Source organism: Myotis yumanensis, unplaced genomic scaffold, assembly GCF_028538775.1.
Source record: "Myotis yumanensis isolate MYYU_CA2020_CCGP unplaced genomic scaffold, mMyoYum1.0.hap1 SCAF_18, whole genome shotgun sequence".
Taxonomy (NCBI): Eukaryota; Metazoa; Chordata; class Mammalia; order Chiroptera; family Vespertilionidae; genus Myotis; species Myotis yumanensis.
The window spans coordinates 24,126,178-24,151,650 of NW_027223769.1; the positions used below are offsets into that span (position 1 = coordinate 24,126,178).

At 46.2% G+C, this 25,473-nt stretch overlaps 1 protein-coding gene and 2 pseudogenes across 9 annotated transcripts; 1 reads left to right on the forward strand and 2 right to left on the reverse strand.

Annotated features, from left to right (window-relative positions):
- Positions 1-1,281: 1,281 nt before the first annotated feature.
- On the reverse strand, positions 1,282-25,049 carry ZNF23 (zinc finger protein 23). 9 transcript variants are annotated; one of them, XM_070398849.1, is made up of 5 exons: positions 22,468-23,261; positions 21,001-21,127; positions 20,677-20,790; positions 18,487-19,349; positions 1,282-3,484 (listed from the first exon to the last, which is right to left on the reverse strand). In XM_070398849.1, exons 1-5 carry the CDS (start codon positions 22,510-22,512, stop codon positions 2,093-2,095), a joined length of 2,541 nt encoding a protein of 846 aa, XP_070254950.1. In that variant the 5' UTR covers positions 22,513-23,261; the 3' UTR covers positions 1,282-2,092. The 9 variants fall into 9 exon arrangements, with proteins under 9 accessions (XP_070254950.1, XP_070254941.1, XP_070254942.1 ...); XM_070398840.1 differs by lacking the exons at positions 18,487-19,349; positions 20,677-20,790; positions 21,001-21,127; positions 22,468-23,261 and adding exons at positions 5,741-5,854; positions 6,457-6,633; positions 8,736-8,800; positions 14,534-14,600 and having other exon boundaries at positions 1,282-3,924; XM_070398841.1 differs by lacking the exons at positions 18,487-19,349; positions 20,677-20,790; positions 21,001-21,127; positions 22,468-23,261 and adding exons at positions 5,741-5,854; positions 6,457-6,633; positions 8,736-8,800; positions 9,396-9,435 and having other exon boundaries at positions 1,282-3,924.
- LOC138997468 (small nucleolar RNA SNORA17) lies at positions 1,846-1,996 on the reverse strand (annotated as a pseudogene).
- LOC138997281 (large ribosomal subunit protein uL1 pseudogene) lies at positions 6,914-10,606 on the forward strand (annotated as a pseudogene).
- Positions 25,050-25,473: the final 424 nt, after the last annotated feature.

The following is a 25,473-nucleotide window of genomic DNA, read 5'->3' on the forward strand; positions in this document are numbered from 1 at the left end:
TCCTGCGCTGCGGGCAGCACGCGCTGACCAAGGCCGAGGGGACTTTAACTCCGGCTCCTCTTGCATGTGTGAGGGGCGGTCTCCATGCTGTGGCCCCTTCCCGCCTGGTAAGTGCCGGGCCGGCCACGGTGCTGCATGAGGACGGGCAGGTGCCTGCCTCCTCCTGCCGCCCCTGGGCAAGGCCAAGCCCACCACAGGGAGCAGAGGCTGGGGACAGCCGGGTGGGAAGGGCCGTGAGCCTGGGACCCGTCCTCCACCCCTGAGCCGTCCGGGAGCCGGAGGCGCAGGGAGACCAAGGACACGCGGCCCGTGGAGGCAGATCAGGTTGTCTTCAGCCACTCGACCCTCCTGGCGTCCCTGCCTAGTCGCTGCCATAGCAGAACCTGCGGCGGCCGGGGACCAGGGTTGCAGGGCTTCCTGTCCCCGCCTCCGCTGACCGCACACCCGGGAGGGTTGCAGCGAGCTATGGCCTTGCAGCTCTCCTCTGGCCTGGGGACCAGGGGGAGTGTCCACCTCCGGGCCTCAGTTTCCCTGTAAGTAAATGGACCCCATGCCTCGGTGCACTCTGGGTCTGGTGTTCGACCCTGGAGTTCTCCAGAGCAGGGCCAGCGGGTCAGAAGGGCCCTGCCACCCGGGTTCCCAGGCTCCAGGGTCTGCCTCCACACACGACCAGCTCCGGGGAGCATGGGGGCAGGGGAGGACGTGTGCATGGCATCTCCTGGACACTCCAGCTGAAGTCCTGTAGCGCATCATTAGCTCTCTGACCGGAGTAGTTCCTTTGAAGCACTCAAGACAGCACTCCCAGCCAACAGGGGTCACTCATGCTGGAGAGCACAGGAGGGCTGTCTGGGCTGGGATCTGTGCCTCCATGGGAGGTCTGTGTGTACATCTCGTGTCTGTGCAAGAGGTTCACGGGCTTCCTGTGTGGTTTGTTTGCACCTGTTTTAGTTTCCACTCCTTGGAATACTACCAAGACTGAACATCTTTATTAATAATTTAATCTTTTTTAAAGCTGCCTGCTAGTGTGATTTACTGGGTTTTCTTAGATTACTAGAGGCCTGGTGCACAAAATTCATGCATGGGTAGGGTCCCCAGGCCTGGCCAGTGATCAGGGCTGATCTATGGGGCGACTGGTGGGGCAATGGGGGGCAGGGGTCGCTGGCACCTGCCTTGGCTGGCCTGGGGCCTGCAGGCAGCTGCTGCATTGACCACCCCCTGGTGGTCAGTGCACGTCATAGCGACCAGTCATTCCACTGTTCAGATTTGCATATTAGGCTTTTATTATACAGGATTTTTCTCTTAATGGTAAGACCTCTCTGCATATTATTACTTTTACATAACAGATTTTACAAGGGTTCTAGTTTTGTGCTTTATCTTTTAACTATATTTGATTTAAAACAAATATTTACTTTTGAAGTCAGTTTATCAGTATTTTCCCTTATATTTGGTTTCTGGAGGGTGGGCTTGCTGAGCATGGGTGGGGTTTCATCTGATGATTTCATCTAAACTTCTAAAGGTTATCTCTATTCCATGAAAATAAAAATTACATTTTTCCTTTTCTAAAGAAATATTTATTTTTCCTCTTTACAAATGTGATGCATGCATATTGTCAAAAATGAAAGGGAAATAGTTTAGGTACAGTGAATATCTGAGTTTTACTATCCAAGAACAAGGCTTCTCTCTCCCCATTTGTTTCCATTTGTGACCCTCAGTGGTGATCCATATAATTTTATTCCTAGAAAATCTACTTTTCTTGATGGTGTTGGGAATAGGATATTTTCTTCCATCATATTTTCTAATTGGTTGTTGGTATAAAAAAACCTATTTGTTTTTGTTTGTTTTCCGAGTGTCAGGCTATCAACTATCCAGATGTCCATGGCCAGGATGCTGGGCATAGGCAAGCCTCTCTCCTTTCTGCCACCTAATGACCTATTTGTTTTTGAATGTTACTTTTTAACTGGTCTTCATTTCTGATTTAAAATGTAATAAATACAATGAGAAAGATTTGTTTCCATGTAAAGATTGCTACATTCATTTCTCTCTCAGGGTTTTCCACCAGGGTAAGTCTCATGGTACCTGATTCAGTTCAACATTAATCTCGAGAGTTTTCTACATCCTTCTCATTAGGATTTCCTTCACTGTGGACACTCTGATGTTGACTAAGTTGGAAGCTAAACCTGAAGGCTTTCCCACACACATTACACACATAGGGTTTCTTCCAAGTGTGGACAGTCTGATGTATAATACAGTCAGAACTGTAGCTAAAGCCTTTGCCACACTCCACACATCTGAAGGGTTTCTCGCCAGTGTGGCTTCTCTGATGCCGAATTAAATGGGCATTAACATGGAAGGCTTTTCCACACTCCTTACACTGAAAGGGTTTTTCTCCAGTATGGATTCTCTGATGTACAATATAATCAGAACTACAGCTAAACGCTTTCTCACATTCCTTACATTTGAAAGGTTTCTCCCCAGTGTGTATTCTCTGATGCCTAGTTAGTTTGGCATTGATACTGAAGGCTTTCCCACATTCTTTACACCGATAAGGTTTTTCTCCAGTATGTATTCGGTGATGATCAAGTAGGTTTCTTTTAGAAGTAAAGCATTTTCCACACTCATTACATTCAAAGGGTTTCTCCCCAGTGTGAATCCTCTGATGCTGCATTAGTTTTGCATTGACGCTGAAGGCCTTTCCACACTCATTACACTCATAGGGCTTCTCTCCAGTGTGGATTCGCAGATGCTGTCGAAGCTGGGAGTTACACCTGAAGGCTTTTCCACATTCATTACACTCATAGGGCTTCTCACCAGTGTGGATTCTCTGGTGCTGGATTAACTTCCCTTTGACACTAAAGGCTTTTCCACATTCAGTACACTCATAGGGCTTCTCACCAGTGTGGATTCTCTGATGCTGAGTGAGTTTTGTATTATTACTGAAGGCTTTCCCACACTCCTTACACTGACAGGGTCTCTCTCCAGTGTGGATGCTCTGATGCTGCCTAAGCTGGGAACTGCACCTGAAGCCTTTCCCACACTCATTACATTTATAAGGTTTCTCTCCAGTGTGGATTCTCTGGTGTTGAATTAATTTTGCATTAACATTGAAAGCTTTCCCACAGTCATTACACTCATAAGGTTTCTCCCCAGTGTGGACTCTCTGGTGTGTGATATATGCAGAACTGCAGCTGAAGCCATTTCCACACTCCTTGCACTGATAAGGCTTCTCTCCTGAATGGATTCTCTGATGCCTGCTTAGACTCCCATTAACACTGAAGGCTTTCCCACACACCTTACACTGATAGGGCTTCTCCCCACTGTGGACTGTCTGATGTGTAATGTAATGGGAACTGTAACTGAAGCTTTTCCCACACTCCACACATTTGAAGGGTTTCTCTCCACTATGAAGTCTTTGATGACAAATTAATTTTGCATTAACACTAAAGGCTTTGCCACAATCCTTACACTGATAGGGCTTCTCCCCAAGGTAGCTGTTTTGATGATGAAGTTCAGAGTTATACTTAAAGGTTTCCACTAATTCTTCACATTCAAATGGTCTTTCCCTGGAATTACTTATTTCATGATGGATAAGTTTTGTGTCAAAATTTAAGGATTTCTCCAATCCTGTACACTCAGGGGGCTCCTCTCCAGTGGTGATGATGGTATTACACTGATTCAAGTTTGGACTTTGACTAAACAAACACTCCTCCATGAGGCTTGTGTCATCTTTCACTGTTCTGTCAATGACACTGCTGTTTTCTTTCTTCATACTTACTACTAGGTGGACTTCCTGCTGTTGTTTTTCTAGAATATAGGCTTCTGAGAAGTCTGTTTCCTGGGAAAAGTCCCCCTGAAGTACAAATGATGTATTATGTTTTTCTTTGTTCATTTCCTTTGTCATATTATTGTCAGCCTGGATATCAATATCTAGTATAAAAAACATAAAACAGGAAATGTTAAATCCATATATGCTAATAGGAAAAGATATAAAGATACACTGTTAAGTAAATAAACAAGTTGAGAAATAGTATGTAGAGTAGATTCCATTTGTGTAAAAGAAAATAAAAAGGGCAGGCATAGACATATATATTTGTACTATGCCTAGAAAACTTCTGGAAGAAGGCAAAAGAAACTGAGCAAAATAACAGGAAGTTTAATATATTTCCCCACCATTTTATATACCTTTTTTACTGTTTTGAGCATGTGCCAATAGTATAATTTTAAAGTAATGATTTTGAAAAGACTACCTATCTCTAAACCAATAATAACCAATAACATAAAGGTTAAAAGTGAAAAACATCTATGTGAGAGAGGAACATTAATTGGTTGCCCAGTTATCAAACCTACAACCTAGATATGTACCCTGCCCGGGGATCAAACCCACAACATTTTTGGTGTATGGGATGACATGAGGAAGTAATTTTAAAAGAAAGTCAACTCTGCTGACATGAGTCTTATACCTTACACCTTCCCCTTCTGCTTGCCTAAAACCCATTTGAGTCCTCACCCCAATAAACCTATATTCATGGATTAGATCAATGTTTCTACTATTAGCTCAGATCATGATGGGTTGTTCAAAAACTTCAGGACTATCTACTGTCTATAGATTTTTCCAGACACCTTTGATTAAGGGTCTCCACAATATCACTTTTTCCCCCCTCTATATGCCAAGCACTTCAAACTCTCCATGTCCAAAACAGGTCTTTGTTGGTCAGAGATCATCTGGCTGAAACCATCTTTTAAAAAAAGAGGATTCATTGAAGGGATGTAAGAGAATCTTATGGAACCCAAATGCAGGAGGTAAAGCTAGGCCTCATGGGAAATGGGAAGTCATCTGGCAGCTACTCTGCTTGAGCCAATGAGAGCTTCACTACTTCAAGTGTAGTCTGGGAACCGAAAACATTGGCATCACCTGGAAACTTAACAAAAATGCAGAATCTTGGCCCCATAACGGACTTACTGAATAACAATCTGCATATTTGTAAGACTCTCAGGTAATTTATTTGCATATGGTTTGAGAAGCAATGAATTACAGCACTTCCTCCCTTCTGCCTTATTCCCTATAGCTTACTATATAAAGCTGTCTCCTCCAAAAAAACAAAAATAACTAATGTAACATTGAGCACACACTATTAGCCAGGCACATGATACATGTTATCTCATTCCATCCTCAAACTGTAAGACTAGCACTAAAACCTACTTTTATTATTATTATCCCATTTTCAGGGATGAGAACACCGACTCTCAGAGAACTAAATAATTGACTTGCTCAAGGTCACACAACTAGGAAGTTGCACAGTTAGGACTGAACCTCAGAAAATCTGCCCCAAAACTATACTTCTAACCACAGGGCTGTTTTTCTGTTCTGTGTAAAGTATTAAATAGACAATGTTTAGAAAACTAGCAAGAACCCTCTCCCTGCACCCAAATTACTTAATCCATTCATTTTTTTCTAAGTAAAGTAGAATTCTAAAATTAGGATTAAAAAAAGTTAGAATGAGGCATTTGAAAATGATCTGTTCTTAGTACAAAGAAATAGAAAATTGTGAAAATAGAAAAGATCTTAATTGAATCTATCTCTATATAGATCATCAAAATTTATTTAAACTTTACTCTGTACAGCTGGCCAATAAGTGTGGCACGGTTATATGTTGCTAACATGCTAACTCATGCTTACATGCTAACTCTTTCTTCCTAAAGAGTTAAACTTTCCAGCATAATAGGCAATAAGTGCTTCCCTTACCAGTCCAGAGGCCTGGAGGGTCTGTGCCTGTTTCAGCAGCCAGTGGAGATGGGCCCCCCAGCTCACCTCCTCCCTCCAGTTGTAAGATCACAGCAGGTTTGATAAGTGGAAATCCTGTTTTGGGAGAAAGGAAATAGGAGAGAAGGGTGAATAGTCTGCCATTGGGTGATACCTAAGCCTCTTCTCTGATTGTCTTAGCAACTGGGGGAGGAGGGGGGAAGGAGGGGGAGGGAGGTAAAAGCCCCAAGGTGTCCATGAGGGGTGGAGGGGAGGGCTTGAGAAGGTGAGGGAGAAGTCGACAAGGGCCCAGACCATGGGCCCAGGAGACTTCATGCAGAGCAAACAGAATCTGCCCAAAGGGACACCAGTTTCTGACCTTGGCCTGAGATATTCAGAGTGCACGGACATCTTTGGAAAGACCGAAGATGCAGGTGAGGGGGAACTAAAGATAACGCTGTAAGTTGCTTTTTCCACACTAAAACACAGCTTCTATAGGGTTCATAAAGAGTGCACACTAGCCCCGGCAAAATCCTATATTGACCCAAAAAGGGCTTGGGGTTTGCCCTTCCCAGCAATCCCTGGGTCTAGAGAATTAGGAATCTCGGCCTCTGGAGTCCCCACTCAGTAAAGGATTCACCAGAGACCCCACCTGCAACATGTAAGGGAAGTCAGGAAACCCCAACCGACAAGTCTGGGTCCAAGGGGAGAGGCCTTACCCAGGGAGGCCACATTCCCATAATTCTCCAGCATCACATCCCTGTACAGAGCCCTCTGTGCAGGGGACAGGCCATCCCACTCCGTTGGGGTGAAGTACACAGCCACATCCTCAAAGGTCACCGACTTCTGAAACAACAGGTTCCTGCTGCCCTAGGGCCAATTCCATGGCTCAGGCCCTAAGTGGGGGGCAGAGGGCAGTATAAGGGCTCGGGGAGGGAGCTTGTGAAGAGCATGAAAGTAATAACACGGCAAAAAATGTGAGAAAAATACCTGAAAAGCAAGCCAGGGCACATTTGACTTCTCTCGTGGCAGAGAAACCTCATGCCGTTTTTATACTTCTAAAAGATGGTATAGTCACTCCCTCACTGGTGGACACAGCTCAGGACCCACCCACCAGCATTCCCACTTCATCTCCTTGAGGTCTGGGCTTCTCCATCCTGCTCCCAAAGAATGGCCATGGCTTCCATCTCATCCAGCCCCACCTGCAGCCTGATCTGCGTCACCAACTTCCCAGCAAGGGGCCGTGCCGCCTCTGCTTCAGAACCTCCAGCAGAGGAAGCTCAGTGCTGCCCAGACCAGCGTGGCGACCAGGGGTGAGGGTGGCAGCAACAGCCATCCCGCTTCCAGATGGGTCTTGCTGAAAACCCGATGTTTTGTTACCCCCTCCTATTCAAGCCTCATCCTTTCCACCGTCATCCAAGGTTTGGACGAGAAGGGAGCTCAGCTTTCCTGTTGGCGAGCTCCTCAAACACCCTTTGGCTGCTCCTCTTTGCATCAATACCCTATGCAGTCCGCACCGGCTCTGCCACTCAGGGCTGATGCTGCATGCTCGCAGGCCCGGCTCCTCCCTCCTGAGCAGCTGCAGACTCTGGCTGCTCTCTGCCCCCCTCAGCCTTCTCGAACAACCTTGGGGACACATTGGCAGGGATTTGCCCTCAACTCCTGTCTGCCAGGATCTGTCTTGGTTGACTCTACCAACCTCCACCCAGCAAATAATCTAGTCAGCTTCTGGGAGTTACTGTGAGTCACTCGCTGTGTGACCGCGGACAGGTCAAATAACTGCTCCGCACAAAATTAAATGCCTTCACTGCCCACTGCCACTGCCCTTTCCCCAGGTAAGCTGGTGCCTCCTCCTGAATTTAAACCTCAGTTGGTGTCACCCACCACTATCTGTGCAGGAAACCTCAGCTAGAACCCTGGGGATTCATTCTTGACTCCTCCCTCTTCCTTACCCCCATCTCCTGACTCTGACTCTAAGTCCTAACGGTTTTTATGTTAAGCATTACTAGAATTAGATCCCCCTCTTTAACAACTACTTTCCTGATGAAGCCCACACCGCCTGGACCAGGGGACTTCTTTCTGAAGTGGTCACCCTCCCTGAAAGTTATTCCCTACACAGCCATCACAAATCTGACCAAGTTAACTCCACTGGCCCCACACGTGCCCCAAGGCTGGGCAGTGAAGAATCACACAATGGCTGTGAGACCTTGGGCAAGTCACTCTATCTCCTTTGCCTTCGTGTCTTTTGTGGTGTAATGAGTCCAACACAGCACCTATCTCAGAGGTCAGTTGTCAGGAATGAGCGATCCATGCAAAGTGCTTAGTATGGTGCCTGCAGCATAGGAAGCCTTAAGCGATGTTACTGGAGTTACTGTGACTATGACTTTCCCAACCTGCAGTCCATGGAGGTCCATGGATGAGCCTCAGGGGGTCCATGAAATCCCTGAAATTGCATGGAAAACTTGGTTTGCACATGTGTTTTTCTGGGGGAGAGGGTCCAGAGCTCTTATCAGAGACCTACAGTTTGAGCCACTGCACCCCAAGCCCTGAAAGCCTCTGATGATAATGAGACAGCCTGTCCCACAGGGCTTCCAGTTTCCTTCCTCCCTTGCCCCCACTACCCTCCTCTTCCCCTCAATTAGAAGCACAGCCCTGCTTCACCTGTACCTTGTCCCTGGGAATCCCAGTCCTCTGCTGCCTCCTCCATTCACACCCATACACGGAGCATCCTACCTGGTCAGTTCCCACATCTCCTATTCCCCAGAACCCTCTGCTGAGGGGAGCAAAGAACCTCAATGTGCCCAACACGACACCCCTGCCTTCAGGCCCGCTCCCCTGCTGCTTCCATCCTTCTACATCACCACTCTTCCCACAAGTCCAGTCGGGCAGGTGTAAGCATGGAGGCCCTCTCCAGTCTCATCACCAGCTCACCAGCTTCCCTTCTCGGTTTCTCAATTTGAAACTGCTCAGAGCAAGACCCGAAGAACCCACAGCTCACCTGAGGCCAGGCTGTCAGGAGCATGGCTGCCATTGCTTCGCCTCCCTCTCAGAGAAGGGCTGGAGCTGAGGAAAAGCACAGAGGGAGACCAGTGTGAGGTAAGCCACCCCGACCAAGAAGAGAAGATCTAAGATGCAGGCAGCCTGTGTCCAGATAGGAGTGTGAGCAGGAGCTGCCATAGAAGAAGGGGCTGGTCTGTTCAATCGCTCAGTACCCCGGACTCCTCCCAGCTAGGACACTGATCCTCACTGCCAGGAACCCTAGGATTTTACAACTTTGACACACATCTCACACACATACACACACACACACACACACACGCGCGCGCGCGCGTACATAAAAATGTATGCAGAGCCTAAAGAATAAAACAAAGACTCGAGGAGCAGTGCTTCAGCTCAAGAGAGAGAACAATACCAAGATCTTTGATTTATTTCTCTCTCTAAACAAGTATCACCCTCAGTCCCCCTGAAAGAGAAGACAGGCAGGAGGTGCTGCAGCCCCAGCACAGAGGCCAGGGTCAGGCCCAGGGAGGCAGCAGCTGGAAAGGGACAGCTGCTCCCCCACATCTTGCCCATCTCCTCACACAGATGAGTGTCTTCAAGGGTCTAATGTCTTTGTAGAGACCTTGGGAGGTCAGCCTCCCCCATGGCCCAGACTTACCTTCAGGAAGCTGGGCCAGAAGTGAGGTACCAGGCTGCCTCCTCATACTTTCCAGCCTGCTGAGAGCAAAGAAGCCGAGATCTCAGTGACCTGGCAGAGGGGATCGCTGAGGCATGTAGGGCCCCATGACCCAAAGCCCCTTCTCACCATGTTCAAAAGCACACGGAGTGGCTATTTTCTGATTCTCACGGATCCTAAATTCAGTCTTGAAAATGTATGCTTTCCTAAAATTTCATCTACGTCTTCCAGGATTTCAACTTTAGCACAGGTGTGGGAAACACTGGTTTATGACTTTTTTCACTTCCTCCATATCTGGAGCTACTTTGCTTTTTCCACTTCTTCTTTTGAATATATATGCTTTTAGATGTCTTCCCTTGGTAAATTTTGTGTCCCCACGAAATTCCTATGTTAAAGTTCTAACCCCTGAGGCGGCAATAAGATTAAATGTGGTCATAAGGGCAGGGCCCAAATCTAATAGGGCTGATGCTCTTACAAGAAAAGGAAGAGCTCTTTTCCGGTTTTTGCAGCACGAGGACCCATAAGCAGCAAAGTCTCCCACGACTCCCTCTACTAGGCGGTGCCGGAGGTGCTGCACAGGAACCAGCGCAAGGGCCGGAAATTTATGGAGACGGTGGAGCTGCAGATTGGCCTGAAGAACTATGACCCTCAGGGGACAAACGCTTCTCGGGCACCATCAGGCTTAAGTCCACGCCCCACCCCAAGTTCTCCATGTGTGTTCTGGGCGACCAGCAGCACTGTGATGAGGCCAAGGCCGTGGACATCCCGCACATGGACATCAAGGGGCTGAAGAAACTCAGCAGGAATAAGAAACTGGTCAAGAAGCTGGCCAAGAAGTACGATGCCTTTCTGGCTTCAGAGTCTCTGATCAAGCAAATCCCATGAATCCTGGGCCGGGGCCTGAATAAGGCTGACAAGTTCCCGTCCTTGTTGACCCACAGTGAGAACATGGTGGCCAAAGCTGAGGAGGTGAAATCCACAATCAAGTTCCAGATGATGGAGGTGCTGTGTCTGGCAGCGGCTGTTGGCCACGTGAAGATGACAGGTGATGAGATGTGTACAACATCCATTTAGCTGTCAATTTCTTGGTGTCATTGCTCAAAAAGAACTGGCAGAATGTTCGGGCTTTGTACATGAAGAGCACCAGGGGCAAGTCCCAGGCCTGTACTAAGCTTAATAAACCATACTGCTAGGGAGGGAGGGAGGGAAGGGAGGGAAGGACAGACTCCAAAGCTCTCCATCTTTGCCATGTAGCACACAGTGAGAAGGCAGCCACCTGAAACCCCAGGAGAGAGCCCTCACTAAGAACAAATCAGCAGCACCTTCATCTTGGACTTGGTGTCTCCAGAACTGTAAGATTAGGTTCCTGTTGTTAAAGCCACACAGTCGATGGCATTTTGTTATGGCATCCCAAACAGATTCATAAAGAAGGCTGGGCAGTGGTTTATTTTAATGTTGTTTTATTTTCAGTGAACCAGCTTTTTAATTTATTTAGAACGCTGTTTGTTTTTGTTTTTTCCCTAATTGATTTTAATTCATTAAGCTCTGTTTCTTAGTTTGTTTCTTAGGCTCTGTAAGAGATACCTTACACACCACTCCATTCCTGTCTCACTCCTAGTCCTGTTCCAGAAGCTTATTCAGCTTTGTGCAGGTGCAGCCTGCCAATGCCTCTGCAAGGATCTCCACCACCGATGCCTGGCTCCTGCCCTGGGCTTCTCTGCTGTCCTGTACGGGGCCCCTGCGGAAACCTGTGGATACTTGCTGGTCCCTAAAGTACAGGAGAGTTAATGCCTGTGGTGCCACCCTTGACCAATAGGGGACAGAGGTCAATGGATAAATGTTTTCCCCTTTAGACCCCCAAATGAGATTCCAAAGCTCCTCCAAGATCCTGTAAGACAGAGCAGCAATCAGATGGAGAAGGGCTACACTGACAGAGCACCCTGGTACTGGCTCTCCTTCCTTCTCTGTGCCAGGCCCTGCCTTTCACTCTGCCCCGGGACTACATTCCCAGATGAATCACCTGCACACAAATCTTTGCCCTTTGTTCTGCTTTTGGGGAAAACTAGACTATAAAGACTTTTTCAAACTTCTTAGGGGAGCATGGCTTATTCATTTATTTCCATACTTTCCTATTTGGCAATTAAAACCTATAAGGCCATAAATTTTCCTCTGAATACATAATTAGCCACATACCAGAGGTTTTATGTCATGTTTTAATTACTATTTGATAGCTGGTGTTTAGTCTCTGACCAAAGAATTGTTTAGGATAGTATGTTGTTAATTTCTTCTCTGTTCATAATTTCTGGCTTTACTGATGGTGTTTGAATAGCCCAATACACTTACTTCTGCTTTACAAATGTTTGAGGGTTAATAGCTGAAGTGCCCATTTAAAAAATAGTCTATAGATGCTTAAAAACGTATTATATGATGGAAGAACATATAATTCTATATGAATTTAATGAATCAACTCTACCAATTTTATTATATAGATTTTTCTCTGTAATCCATGATTACTTTTACCTAATTAAACTGAGATAGCCAGTAAAGAGTGTACTCATAAAATACTGAGCCCATATATATCATAGGTAAATCCTTTCAAATCTTGAAGAAATGAGTAATTCTAACACTATTTAAACTGTAACAGAGAAGAGCAAAATAAGTTTCCCAATCTTTTGATCACGCCGATGTTAGATGGGACAAGAGTCTCAAGGTCTGGGCAGATCTTGTTAAGTGTGAAAATGTAGCACAGTATTTTGCAGATGCAGCTTATCCACTCAGGATGAGCTTGACCACTCAACCCAAGGAGTTTAGCCACTGTCCCCATCCCCCAAAAAAAGAAAGAACTCAACATGCAATTAACCAAATCCAGGTAAGTTTGGCCAACTGCAAAGAAATCAACATGTAATTGAGCAAAGAGTGTATAAAGCAATGGCTAAGCCTCTCTTCCAGGAAGCAGATGTGGATGTGAATCTGTGGTCTCCTTTACTTGCTGCAAGTAAATAAAACTACCTAACAACCACCATGTCTCCTTCACTAGAACCCCCTAAGCAGTGAACCCCTTGAGTTGGGTAGCGTCAACACAACTGCCCAGCAGCAAAAATGAATGACTCACAACAACATGGACGAATTTAGGAACATATGACTACAGACCCTATGCTGTCCTTTTCACAAAGCTCAAAAGCAAACTAAACACATTATTTACATATACACGCATATGTGACAAATGATTTTTAAAAACAGGTAAGGCTACAGTAACACAAAATTTAAGACAGTTGTTACTTCTAGGGGTGGGAAGCTGGGAGTTGGGTTGGGGCTGAGCACACAGATGCAGCAGTACTGGTAACGTTCTCCTCCTTAATGGGGTGGTGTGCTCATGGCTGCTCATTTTACTATGCTTCTTAACTGTCATAGTAGATGCAGTCTTGTGTATACGTGAATGGCATTTTTTAAAAAAGATAATTATCTCTATGATATGGGTGATTTTCAAAGTATTTTGTCAAATAAAATTTTAAAAAAACAAAGTGTAAAAACAGGAGTATAAGAAAACATGTGTCTGGTCATTTATACAAAAAGAAATGGAAGGATAAACCAGAAACAAAGGAGAGTGGTTACACCAGGTGTGGGTGGGAAGTAGGTGAAAGGAACCCTAGAATGGGAACAGGATGGAAGGAAACTGGGCAGAAGGGAGGAGGAGGGAGTGTCGTGTCTCTGAGTGTACCTTTTGTTCTTTTATAACCAGAGTAATGTTTCACAAAAACAAATAGATAAATACACATAAATATTTAAAATCAACCAACCAGGATGGGATGGTGGTGATGACCCAAAAAAGGAACACAAACAACATCAAATGAGCCTAACTATCCTGCAATTGAGTCACGTGCCCACACTGAAATGGTGGGAAAGACAAGAAATAAGGAACTTTGGAAAACAGTATTTTAACTAGATACTCTAAGGCTATAAAGACCTGCACTCAAATGCCGCCCTCTAGTGACAATGGGAAAAACTAAAATGTAATAAACATTGCTGAGTCCCTTTAATAGCGTCAGGAGGCTATTAAGGAAGTGGGGCCCAGGCACATGTTGTGCCTCCGTTTTCAGAGCTACTTTTACTGTTGCTAGTCCTGTTGTTACACTACAACAAACAAAACACAAAACCTGGTGCTACACTCAGCTCAGGGCAGAGACATAAACATGCGGGAATCATCAACATCTTAGAACAACTGCTACATGGATATATATGGAACTTACGTCCTTAGTTCTCACCTCCCTCGTTTCCATATTGGAACTAACCAAACCCTGTTAACCTCGCCGGCAATACCTCAATTGCATAAAAGAATTACATTTTGTGATTTGCGCCTTTATAAACCCTGCCTTTCTTCGTTCTCTCCAGAGCTTAGTTTGGGCTGTTACCTGAATCCGCTTCTCTTGGATTCGAATCCTTGAAGACCCCAAATGAACTTGTTTCATGGCCTCAGATCTTTATTTGTTGACATCAGCAAACTTGCTTTCCATACGGTATGAATTAGCAATGCTGGAGTTATTTTAAATGTATTCTAGGACTGAACAAGTCACTAGTTACATTGTAGCAATCCTTGCCGGGCCGCTGTCATCCCACAGATGGAGCGCAGGGCGCGGTTACCTCCTGGAACTGACACCGCTCTGGTAAGCGGACAACGCCTTCCAAACGCCGGCTTCTTCTGCTCCCGGGTGGGCGGAGGGGCCCTGCCTCTTCTGCTCCTCCCCGGGGCCTTGCTGCACGACCCCATGTCAAGAGCCAGAGCGCACGCAACCCACCCTTGGTGAAGGTGCCTGCGTGACCTCAACGTGTCAAAGGACTCGTGACTATCCCTTCAGGCCGCTTCGCCCCGGCAAACATCCCACCCGCCGGCTGCTCCGACACACCTTCCCGAAAGTCAGCAGCGTCTTTCCCCAACTGTTTGGGGCTTCGCTTCCCATGGGACGGAACGTTTTCGGCCGCCAAGTTCAAAGCGGGAGTCAGAGAGGGGCCGCCGACCTGCTCCCTGCTCCAGGGGTGGGCAACCCAGCTCCTACCCGGGCGGAAGGGCACCCCTAACGGACAAAGAGCCAGGGTACCACCCCACCCTCCAAAGTGCCACTCACCTAGGGTGCTCGCGGACCCACCTCCGGGGCTCGCGGACTCACCTCCGCTGCTCGCGGCTCCGCGGGGCGGCCGGAAGTGCGTCACTAGGCTGCGGCCGAGACCCTCTAGGAATGCCGTCGCTCCCTCTCGGTGGTGCCCTGGCCCCGCCCCCTGCGCTCCAAACCTCAGAGCCCCGGAGTCTGACGCTCTTTGTCCCTTTCCCTTGGGTCTCCTTCCCGGAGCGTTTGCTCTGCGGGGTGGTGCCGGGGATCTGTCTTGGTAAAGCTGCGGTGCAACCAGATTTGGGAGTCTACGGACTGGATCCAGTGGGTGACACGGTGTCAAAACCAAGGCCACTCTTTTTGTAACAAGTTTTTCCTAGTGACCAGTTTATTCTCTTGTCATGAAAATCATAGATAACACTTAGAAAAGCATAGACAATATAAATAATTTACATTTTAAAAACTAATGTTATGCCTTAACTGAGATAAAGGAGAAATAAAAGGAAAGTGATTTGTAATTGCAAACATATTCCGATATGTAAAGGTTTGGTCATGACTGCTGCTGTAGGAGACCTAAGGAAGTGGCCAGATATTTGCCTTCGCACTTAGGATGTGCCTGAATGCCACAGCCACATGCTGTGCCTTATACTGGTGTCTCAGAAATCACAAGGTGGGATCCAAAATGGTGAACCCTTTTGGTCAAGTTTAAACGAAACACAGGACAATCTTGTCTTGATCATATTCCTAGAGAATCAGCAAATGTTAAAACTGTGCAAAACCGCATTGTGTTTACCTTAAAAACAAGTTCTAGATTCAGGTATTTTAGAAGCAGTTTTTACCTCCATGAATGTCCAGCAAGACCAATGTCTGTGAAAACTTTTTTGTTGTTGTTAATCCTTACCCAAGGTTATTTTTCCATTGATATATATATATATATATATATATATATATATAGTATGGAAGGAGAGGGAAAGACAGAGAAACATGGACTCATTACCTTCCACACTCACCTGACCAGGGCCAGGCCCCAGGATGGAGCCTGCAGCCGAGGGACATGCCCTTGACTGGAATTGAACCCAGAACCCTTCCGTCTGCAGGCTGAGGCTTTATCCATTGAGTCAAACCGACTAGGGCTGTGAAAACTTTTTCAGTAGGGAGAACCATCCGGTGCATTGCAGGATTTGTGACACTCCTGGTTACCACCAAACATTGTAACAAAAACACCCCCATAAAATTCCAAAATAAGCCCTTGGATTGCACCACCCACCTGCAGGGTCCCTCCCAAGTCTGACAGTGTTGGCCTTTCTCCTTCCAGCTCTGATCCCTTCCTTTTCTGCACTGGAAGGTGGTTGGAGGCCTGCACTCACTTCTCCAGCCTCTTAGCACTCCCATTCTCCCCCTCTCCACTTCAGCCCCACTTGCTGAACATGCTGTTTTCTATACCTACCATGCCTTTCCCTTCCCATTCCCACCTCAGTCTTGACTGTTACTTGGTATCAGCTAAATCCCATTTCCCTTGGAAAGCAAGCCTTCCCTGACCACCTAGTATAAGGGAGGCCAGTCAGTTATGAGGCATTGCAGCGTTCTGTACTTCAGTGCTTAGTACATTTGTGCTTATTAACGGTGACAGTTTATTTAAACATGTTTTCTCTGATCACTCCATAGAGCAGGGACTATAGCTGCCTTGTTCAACACCATTATCCTCAGGTAAAGTACAGGGCCTGGCACGAAGGAGGTATGTAATGTTTGTTGTTGACGTAATCCAAAGGCTCCAGGTCCAACTCCAACTCCAGGGCAGGACTCTTCTTTATTTCTGGCACTGGAGTGAGGATATGTCCTATACCTGGGATCCCTGACCATTGCTAGGAGCCCTTCTCTGCTTTGCCCTGATCCTGTGCAATTTACATGGCTTCTCTCATTCAGATAGGAAAATGGTCCCACAATTGGGCAGTGATTGCTGGGGACTATGTTGCTCTTGGCAGTAAAGATTTCCGCTTCTTCGTAGGCTCAGAAAATAGAGCTTTAGCTAGGAATAAAGGCTTGTCGAAGGAAGAAATTAGCAGATCAGTGTCACAGAAATGCTGACCCCAAAGGGTGGATTACAAAAAAGTCACCTAATTTTGTAGGTAAGAAAATAAGACCTCCTAAATAATCATGAAACCCCGATTCCTAAGATAGGCACACACCAGGTTACAGAAGTTCTACAGAAGGCATGCAGAAGCAGAGACCACGGTCTGTCAACCTCTGTTCTTTCCTTTTTATCCGGTAACAGACTCTAGATCAGCGGTTCTCAACCTGTGGGTCGCGACCCCTTTGGGGGGTCGAACGACCCTTTCACAGGGGTTGCCTAAGACCATCGGAAAACACATATATAATTACATATTGTTTTTGTGATTAACCACTATGCTTTAACTATGTTCAATTTGTAACAATGAAAATACATCCTGCATATCAGATATTTACATGACAATTCATAACAGTAGCAAAATTACAGTTATGAAGTAGCAACGAAAATAATTTTATGGTTGGGGGTCACCACAACATGAGGAACTGTATTAAAGGGTTGCGGCATTAGGAAGGTTGAGAACCACTGCTCTAGATCAAAGGGAAGGATGGGCATGCTATTCAAGACAAACACCCAGCTGGAAAAGCTACAATAGCCTGGCATTTACCAGTCTGGTGCCTAGAATAGTATCCATTCCAAATAAAAACCGAGAAAACAATATTAAAGTCTTTTGTTTTGATAGCATTTGGTTACATAGTTAAGACTTTTCTTGAGAATGGACTCACTGACAGTTTTGTAGGAAGACTAAACGTCTGTCACAGAGCTGAAGCTGTTAGAACTTCCATCCCCTGGTGCTGGGCTCCCATGTTCCAACGGGTTTCCTATTCTTCTTACAATTACCAGGGCTGCTGGGACCACAGCTGAAGGCTTTCCCATACATCACACACACAAAACATTTCTCCTTCGCTAGTCCTGAAGGTTATTAAATTATACCAATTATTAAAAACTAGAGGCCCAGTGCACAAAGTGTGCACTCCAGGGGGTCCCTCAGCCCTGCCTGTGCCTTCTCACAGTCTGGGAGCCCTTGGGGGATGTCCAACTGCCGCGGCTCGCCACCACCACTGCGCTTGCCAGCCCTGAGCCCGGCTTCCGGCTGAACGGCGCTCCCCCTGTGGGAGCACACTGACCACTAGGGGGCAGCTCCTGCATTGAGCATCTGCTCCCTGGTGGTCAGTGCGCATCATAGTGACTGGTTGTTTCGCTGTTCGGTCCATTTGCATGTTAGCCTTTTATTATATAGGATAATTGTTAGACTGATAAGGCACCATTCCAAGGAAAGAAAACTTGACTCAAACTTGCTTGAGAAAAACAAAACTGAATTTATTGGTTACTGGAATTCAAAAGCCCAGATGCATTTCTAGCTTCAGACACAGTTTAATGTAGTTGTTCAAATGGAATTGTCAAGGCTGATTACTCTCCAACTCTTTTTTTTTTTTTCTGCTGTATTGAATCTATTCTCAGCTTCCACAATAATCCAGGAATTCCTCTCAGCTTTAAGACTAAGGGAAAAAGAACAGTATTTCTTCCTGTTAACTCTGGCCACATCCTGGAACTCTAATTGGACCATCTTGGGTCACCTACTGACCAACAACGATGGCTAAGCCAGGTCTGTGTCACACATTCTACTCTTGAGTAGAAGATGGAGTCCCAAAGGGAAGTGAATATACTACCAGTCAAAGGGGGTAAAAAACTCTGGGAGGCCAAAACGACAAATGTCCAGCGCAGGCTTCTCTCCGGGGTGGACATGCTCAAGGTCACCTAGCTGGGAAGAAGTCCTAAAGGTCTTTTCATACTTGACACACCCATAGGGTTTCTTTCCAGTATGGACTCTTTGATGCTGGAGAAGACTTCTCTTGCTAGTGTAGACTTTTCCACACTCATCACATACACAGGAAGACTCTTGAATATGGGTCTTCAGATGCCTTTTTAGTTGTTCCTGAGCACTGAAGGCTTTTCCACAAGCTACACAGTCAAAGGGTTTCTTATCGCTGTGGACTCTCTGGTGTCGAGTTAATTTTTTATGCAAATTGAAGGCTTGCCCACATATTTTACAAGAATAAGGCTTTTCCCCTGTGTGAATACGCTGATGTTGGATAAGATAGGAAGTCCTTCCGAAGCTTTTGCCACATTCATTACATTCATAGGGTTTCTCTCCACTGTGAATTTTCTGATGCCGAAGTAGTGGTGAGTTACCAACAAAAGCTTTTCCACACTCGTTACACGCGTAAGGTTTCTCTCCAGTGTGGATTCTCTGATGTATAACAAACTCAGAACTACTGGTGAAGCCTTTCCCACACTCCTGGCAGTGATAGGGTCGGTCCCCACTGTGGATTCTCTGATGCCTCATCAGGTTTGCGTTGTCATTGAAGGCTCTCCCACACTCCTCACACTGATAGGGTTTCTCTCCAGTGTGGATCCTCTGATGCCGAATCAATGAGGAATTGCCATTGAAGGCTTTTCCACATTCATTACACTCAAAGGGTTTCTCCCCAGTGTGGATTCTCTGGTGTCTAACATAGTGAGAAAAATAGCTGAAACACTTGCCACATTCCTCACACTGGAAGGGTTTCCCGTCACAGTGGATTCTGGGAACCTTTCCTCGACCATGTTTCCTTGTGGAGATTTCCTGGTGCTTCTCCAGTTTACATGTTCCTAGGAAGTTGCTTCTCTGAGGAGCAATCTTCTGCAGACCACAAGACAACACCACGGCTCTGTTTTCAGAAATTCCCTGTACTGATGTGGACTCACTGCCAATGTTGGTCTCGGTATCTGACATAAACAGAAAGCACAGTGCCACCGGAGAATGATACTAGAAACAAAAGAGCATCAAATAATATAGAGCTTTCAGAGATTACTAGTTCAACCTCCACATCGGCCTGCTAGCAATAAAAGTGCCAAATAGCACACGGGCAGAGAACTGTCGAGGTGGAACAGGATGTCAACATACACACGACACGCCGGACTGCTTCCTAAGCTTTACCAGACTCTGTATTTGAATGACTTGTCCCTCGTATGTTCTAGTATCTTTTGACCTCAGGTACTTATAGGCCTACAAAATACCAAAGAAGGTACAGGCTCAAAGATTAAGTAGTGACATTGAGGCTGGTAAAATCAGTGTCACTGCTACTATTCCACGTTCTGTTTTGCCTGCTCTCCCATATCCTATTCCTGAGCTGTAAATGCAGGATGGAGCCCTTCGGTCCACCACAAAGTCTGCATCTGGATATTCCACACAATGCTGGGTGGGTGAGACAGACCAACTACATTAACCACACCTTCGGCTGAGGAAGGGGGTCAGGATGCACTGCACACCCTGTGCCAGCCCCCGATGCTAGGAAGCCTTGCTTGGGTTCTGAGTCCTTTTGCACGACTTACTAGAAAGGACAGAGGAATACTTGCCGGTGGGCTCCAGAAAAAAATCCCGTTTTAAAAGATGCTCCCCAGGTGATTCTCCTGCACATTATGCTGCAAGGTCCTTCACACTGATTTACTGGATCCTTTATTCTCTTCCTTGGGCCAGACAGTCTACCTTCTTTTTCTCCACATGCTATCCACTGTAACCGGTCAAATTCAGAACAAATGGCACTACCCCTGAAGACGCATTACTTGAGCTTCTAAATGGTAATTCCTCTAAGCTTTCCTGCTGAGCTCCCACAGCCCACTGCCTATATACACATTTTTAAAAAGCTTTTATATCGGTCTCCACAACTTGTATCCTCTAGAGCAGCGGCATCCGCGGACCACTGGTGGTCCTGAGGTCCAAAAGGTTGGCGACTGCTGCTCTAGAGAGTCTTAAACAAAACCTGGCACACTCAAGTACTGAAAAACTGCTCCTACGTAAATCCATCCTGTCCAAAGAAGAAGGGCCACTGAGGTAGGCAATGCTGAAACTCAGAAGGGAACAAGGGATTCAAAAATTGCATAAGAGATGCATGAAGAAATAGTTATCTTAGTAAGAGTTAAAACTGGTGGGAAAGGTTTCATATTTTACCTATTAGGAAAGATCACCTATTTAAATCCTTGCGAGCATGGTTCATTTTAAAGTATACGCTCTGTAAAGCCCCACAGCTGCCCATTTTAAACTGGCCTCGTTTACCTTGACAGACGTGTGTGCTCCTCTCTGCAGGTGGGTCATCCTGTGCCTCCAGGCCCCAAGGCAAGTCCCTTCCCTCCAGAAGTGAGATGAGGGCAGAGTTGGGAACTGTGTATCCTGAAAAGGGGAGAGAAATGGCACCTTTCAGCCCTGGGTCTGCTATGTCAAAAGAAGGAAAACTGCCCAGCCGGTGTGGCTTAGTGGTTGAACCATGCAGTGGGGATACCAGAGACAACCCCTCCTTCTCCACGCTGTACCCCCAGCCCATAAGAAAAAAGAAGGAAGCAGGAAAGCACAGATCTGAGTCCCAGGAGGAAGTAGCCTTACCCAGGGATGTCAAGTTCCTGTAATTCTCCAGCATCACACTCCTGTGCAGGGCCCTCTGAGCAGGAGAGAGGCCAGCCCATTCTGCCTGGGTAAAGTGCACAGCCACGTCCTCAAAGGTCACCACCTCCTGAAACAAGAGGTTCCTGCTGTCCCAGAACAAATCCTCTGCCTCAGAGCCAGAGTGTGGGACCCAGGGGACAGTATGAGGGAGGAGTCCTATTAGAGATGGCTAATGAGAAAAGGTGAAAGAATAGGTGTTAGACCATTAAATGGCTATTTCTACAACCAACAACCTGGAACTTCTCTATCAGAAGAGCTTCCTTTGGAACATAAAATGTACTGTTATAAAACATTTCAGAAAGCCTGGAGAGTCTCCCATTATTCACCTTCTCAGAGCAAAATCTCTGACTTTGTAAATACTGTCCATCTTTCACTGTTACACCTACAGGTGGGCCATTAGCTTCAGAATGTCCAGACACTCACTCCAGGTGGCATCTCAGGACTGCCTGTTCCCTCTTCACTGCCCCAGTGCTCACTCCGCCCCAAACCTCAAGCCCACACAACAAGAACAGAGTCACGGTTTGCCATGATGAGCCCTTTGCATCCAGTCCCCACCTGTAGCTTGATTGCTGTGCTGTCTGTGCTCAAGATCACCCAGCAGAGGGAGCCGTGCTGACAGGGCAGCCTAGCATTCTGCTCCCTGATGTGTCTTCCTGGGAGAATATGCTTCTGGAATCAAACTGCTGTTGGGTAGCGCTTTTAGCCTTGTGTCTTTATAGCCCCAACACAATCTGCAATAGCTCTTGCCAACCAAGCCTCCGGGTTTTTTCAGTAGCCATCCTTGCCCCTTCCTGCTGGTCCCAAGTCTACCTTCCCAGAAAGCTCCAGCATCTGGTTAGGCCCTCTATTCACACCTTAGACTTTAGTATCAAATGTGGTTACCTGAACATGTGGTGAATATCCTCCCACTTTCTAACACCTTGACTGATGTGCAGATCTGCCCCTTCCACTAGTCCCCATGCCTCACACTCTCTCCTGACCCAACATGTCTGACCCACCAGCTAACACTAATCATCTGCCCCCCTAAACTGGTTCCCTAATTCACAAAAAACTAATTCACACAGTAAGTGACAATTTTCTTTCCCTAAGATTCATCCTAGACTAACTCGCCCCCGTCACTGCTCACTTCTGACAGTTGGTAATCAAATTCTGCCCATTTTATTGCCAAATTATTTCTGGAACCGACTCTTCACTATTGTACAATCCGTACAACAGTTCAACAGATGGGGACCTTAAACAGCTCCAATTCCAGCTGTCCCACACTGAATCCATCCTCTGCCAGCACATACAATGATCTACTTTAAAAGACAACCTGACCCACTCAACTGAATGATTTAATAAGTCACCACTAACTATAATAGTGGTTCTCAAAGTGTGGTCCCCAGGGCAGCAGCACCTGTAACTTACTGGAAAGGCACACTGGCAGGCCCCATCTGAGAGTAAATGTTCCATCAATGAACCCTCCAGGTGACTGTGATGCACACTACATCTGAGAAACCTGGACTAGAAGATAAAGTCCAAGCTCAGGAAATTGAGATGTATCAGGTGACCAGTGGACAGTGAGGGGGAGGCACAAGACTGTACACAGAGAAACTAGCTGGGAAGGTCCTCAAACAAAATCCCAGAGAGGAACAAACCTTGAAGGAAGGCAATGTAAAATATGGGACAAGTGGAAGAGGTAGCAGGCAGAAGCAACCAGACCTGGTGACTCTCTGGAAGTGGTACCCAGGAAGAAGGGTCAATAGCATGCAGCAATCTAAAAAGTGAGTGGTCAGGACTTGGAGATGGTGGCACCAGTGCCTCTCCAGTACTTACGGAAGATCAGAAGCGGGGTGAGCTACAAGGAAGACAATGTGTATCAGTGAAAGTCAGGCAGAGGCACCTGCCAGATGTCAGAAATCCAGGACAATGATCTACTTTAAAAGACAACCTGACCCACTCAACTGAATGATTTAATAAGTCACCACTAACTACAATGGGATATGGTTCATGCTAAGTTATTGGGTAAATAAGTCCCTAGAAAAGACATGGTAAATAAAACAGTACCCAGCAACTCATCAGCCTCAAAGAGTGAAATACAAGTCAAAACAAAAATGTCCTTGTCCCACAAATGTAAGGTCCTGAATGTTCATGTTACAAATGAAGTCAATTAAGATGCAAAGAGGTTAAGTGACTGGTCAAGGCCACTGAGGCCTGATGGGATTCCTAACTTCAGGTGCCCTGTCCTAGTGCACAGCTTTCCTGTCAGAGCCCACAGCCTTGCCTTAGCCAATACTGACGTCAAGGAGGATATATTACCCTTGATTCTGAAGCCCTAACTTCTCTCGTTAGGAGGATAAATGATATAAGCTCCTTCATTCTTGTCTTCTTCCTGCCACCTTTCTGTCACCACTTCCCAAGAACCTTGCAACCAGATACCTACACCACTAGCCCGAGTCCCTCATTCTCACAGATCCCTCTAAACCTGGGGACCCTCCAGTGTGGAAGAGGCTACAGTTCCACTTGCCAGGACACTCTCTCCAGCCATTGCTTGGTGGGCTCAGCCCCTCACCATCATTGGCTTTTCCCCCAGCATCCAGTTGGAGAGAATCAACGGGGGATCTTCCTACTGCTTTGGCTCCAAGAATTTTGCCAGAATTATCCCTCTCATCATTTCCTTCAAATCACGTCTCTCGAAGGTTGACCTGAGGAATTAACAGCTCACCTGGTACCAGGCTTTCAGGGGCATGGCTGCCATCACCTGGGCTCCTTCTCAGTGAAGGGCAGGGGCTGAGGGAAGAAGCAAAGAGAACCAGAGTAAGCCTTGCCCAGTCAAAGGCTCTCCTTAACACCAACAAACCTGCCAATAACCGCAGCAATCATTTACTAAATGCCCACTGGGTAGGTGGTTTATAAATATTTCTGATGCCCTTGGGCATCAAAACCTATACTTCCCAACATCAAGCAATGCTCTGTCCTAGGTAGGACATGAATACAGGGGGAACTTGAGTACACAAAGAGCAAAAAAACTAGCAGCAACACCTAACAAGAGGAAAATCAGACCTTCATTTTAAAAACTATTTTACTGGGAAACATAAAAGGTTAAAGAAAATAGAAACAAATACCATGCTTTTTGGGTGAAATATAGGCACCCTCTCACTCAATAGCCACAATAATCTTCTGAACCTTTTCTTTTTCCCAAATGAGAAAGCAAGGCTAAGTGAATAATTTTCTCTACCAAGGTCACTCAGTCAGTGGATGGATGAGTTGGAGGCAGAACTCCGATCTGCCAATTCCAAAAGTCATGCTTTTAATAACCACATTTAGTTGCTTCCAATCTAATCCCAACAGGATTTCTCTTAGAACCTGATAATGTGATTCTAAGGTAAATATGGAATATAAATGAGTAACCAAGAAATTCAGAATAAGAGTCTGAGTAAGTCTTCCTTTTCTTGGGTCTCGAGGCAGGCATCTTTTTTGTTCATCGTCCCATTCAAAGGACCCTGAATGGCCAACTCAACATTCCAAAATGTAATGGTTGTTAACTTTAATTATATCCCCCACGAACATTGTGTATTCTCGTTAAGTAGTCATATTCTACCAAAAGGCCAGCACCTTGCCTAAAAAAACTCATTGTAAGGTGTAATTTCCTGCTAAGCTCATTTGTGCCACCCTTATTCCTGGTTTAGCCATTCTAGCCTTCTTTCAGTTTCTTCTGCTATGCTAATTCAGGACCTCTGTACCTGGATGAGACCTTAAAGCCTTTGTAATGGATTCTGTCCACCTGCAATACTCCCCAGCAGCCGGAACCCCTCTTCAGCTAGGTAATGCCGACTCACCCTTCAGGTCACCCTCTCCAGACCAGGCCAGGTCCCCTGTTACACACTCCACTAGCACTGCATTCCCTCCCCTGTGTACCATGTCGCCCATGTTTGAGATGACACACTGATGTGTGCTTTCTTCATTCAACAAACATTTACTGCATACATTCCAGCCCAAGTGTGAGAGTGGAGAGAGAAAAAAAGGTGATCCCTTTCCTCGCTGGGCTTCGTCTAGGACTAAAGGACACATACATATTAATCCAAGATTATCATAAATAACTTTAAGATCACATTTGTGACTAGTGCCCAGGAGAATCTATTCTAAATGATAAGACTGAGCAGGAATTGGCTTGATTAAAAGGAAAATCTTTATAAAAGTGACAGCAAGTGCGAAAGCTCGTCCTAGAAGTGAGAGTCTGCAGCTGAGCCAGGGGGAGTGTGCTGCAACACGAGGGGAAGCAGCACAAGGGACCAAGCCACGCAGGCCTCGCGCACGTTGAGGACTTGGTCTTCGACCTAAAAGCAACCGGCTGCAGCGACGCGGTTAGGACCAGAGGGGTGAGATGATCAGAGGTGATTAATATCTAACTTCCCATTAAACTGAAAGCTCCCT

Excerpts from the sequence above, each read along its gene's own strand:
- ZNF23 (XM_070398849.1), bottom strand. The coding sequence starts at position 22,512 with ATGGAACATTTACTCTCAGATGGGGCCTGCCAGTGTGCCTTTCCA. Across the intron at positions 21,128-22,467 it reads CCTGCCAGTGTGCCTTTCCA|GAGGTGGTGACCTTTGAGGA; the intron begins GTAAGTTACAGG and ends CTCTTGTTTCAG. Across the intron at positions 20,791-21,000 it reads CAGGAACTTGACATCCCTGG|GATACACAGTTCCCAACTCT; the intron begins GTAAGGCTACTT and ends TCCCCTTTTCAG.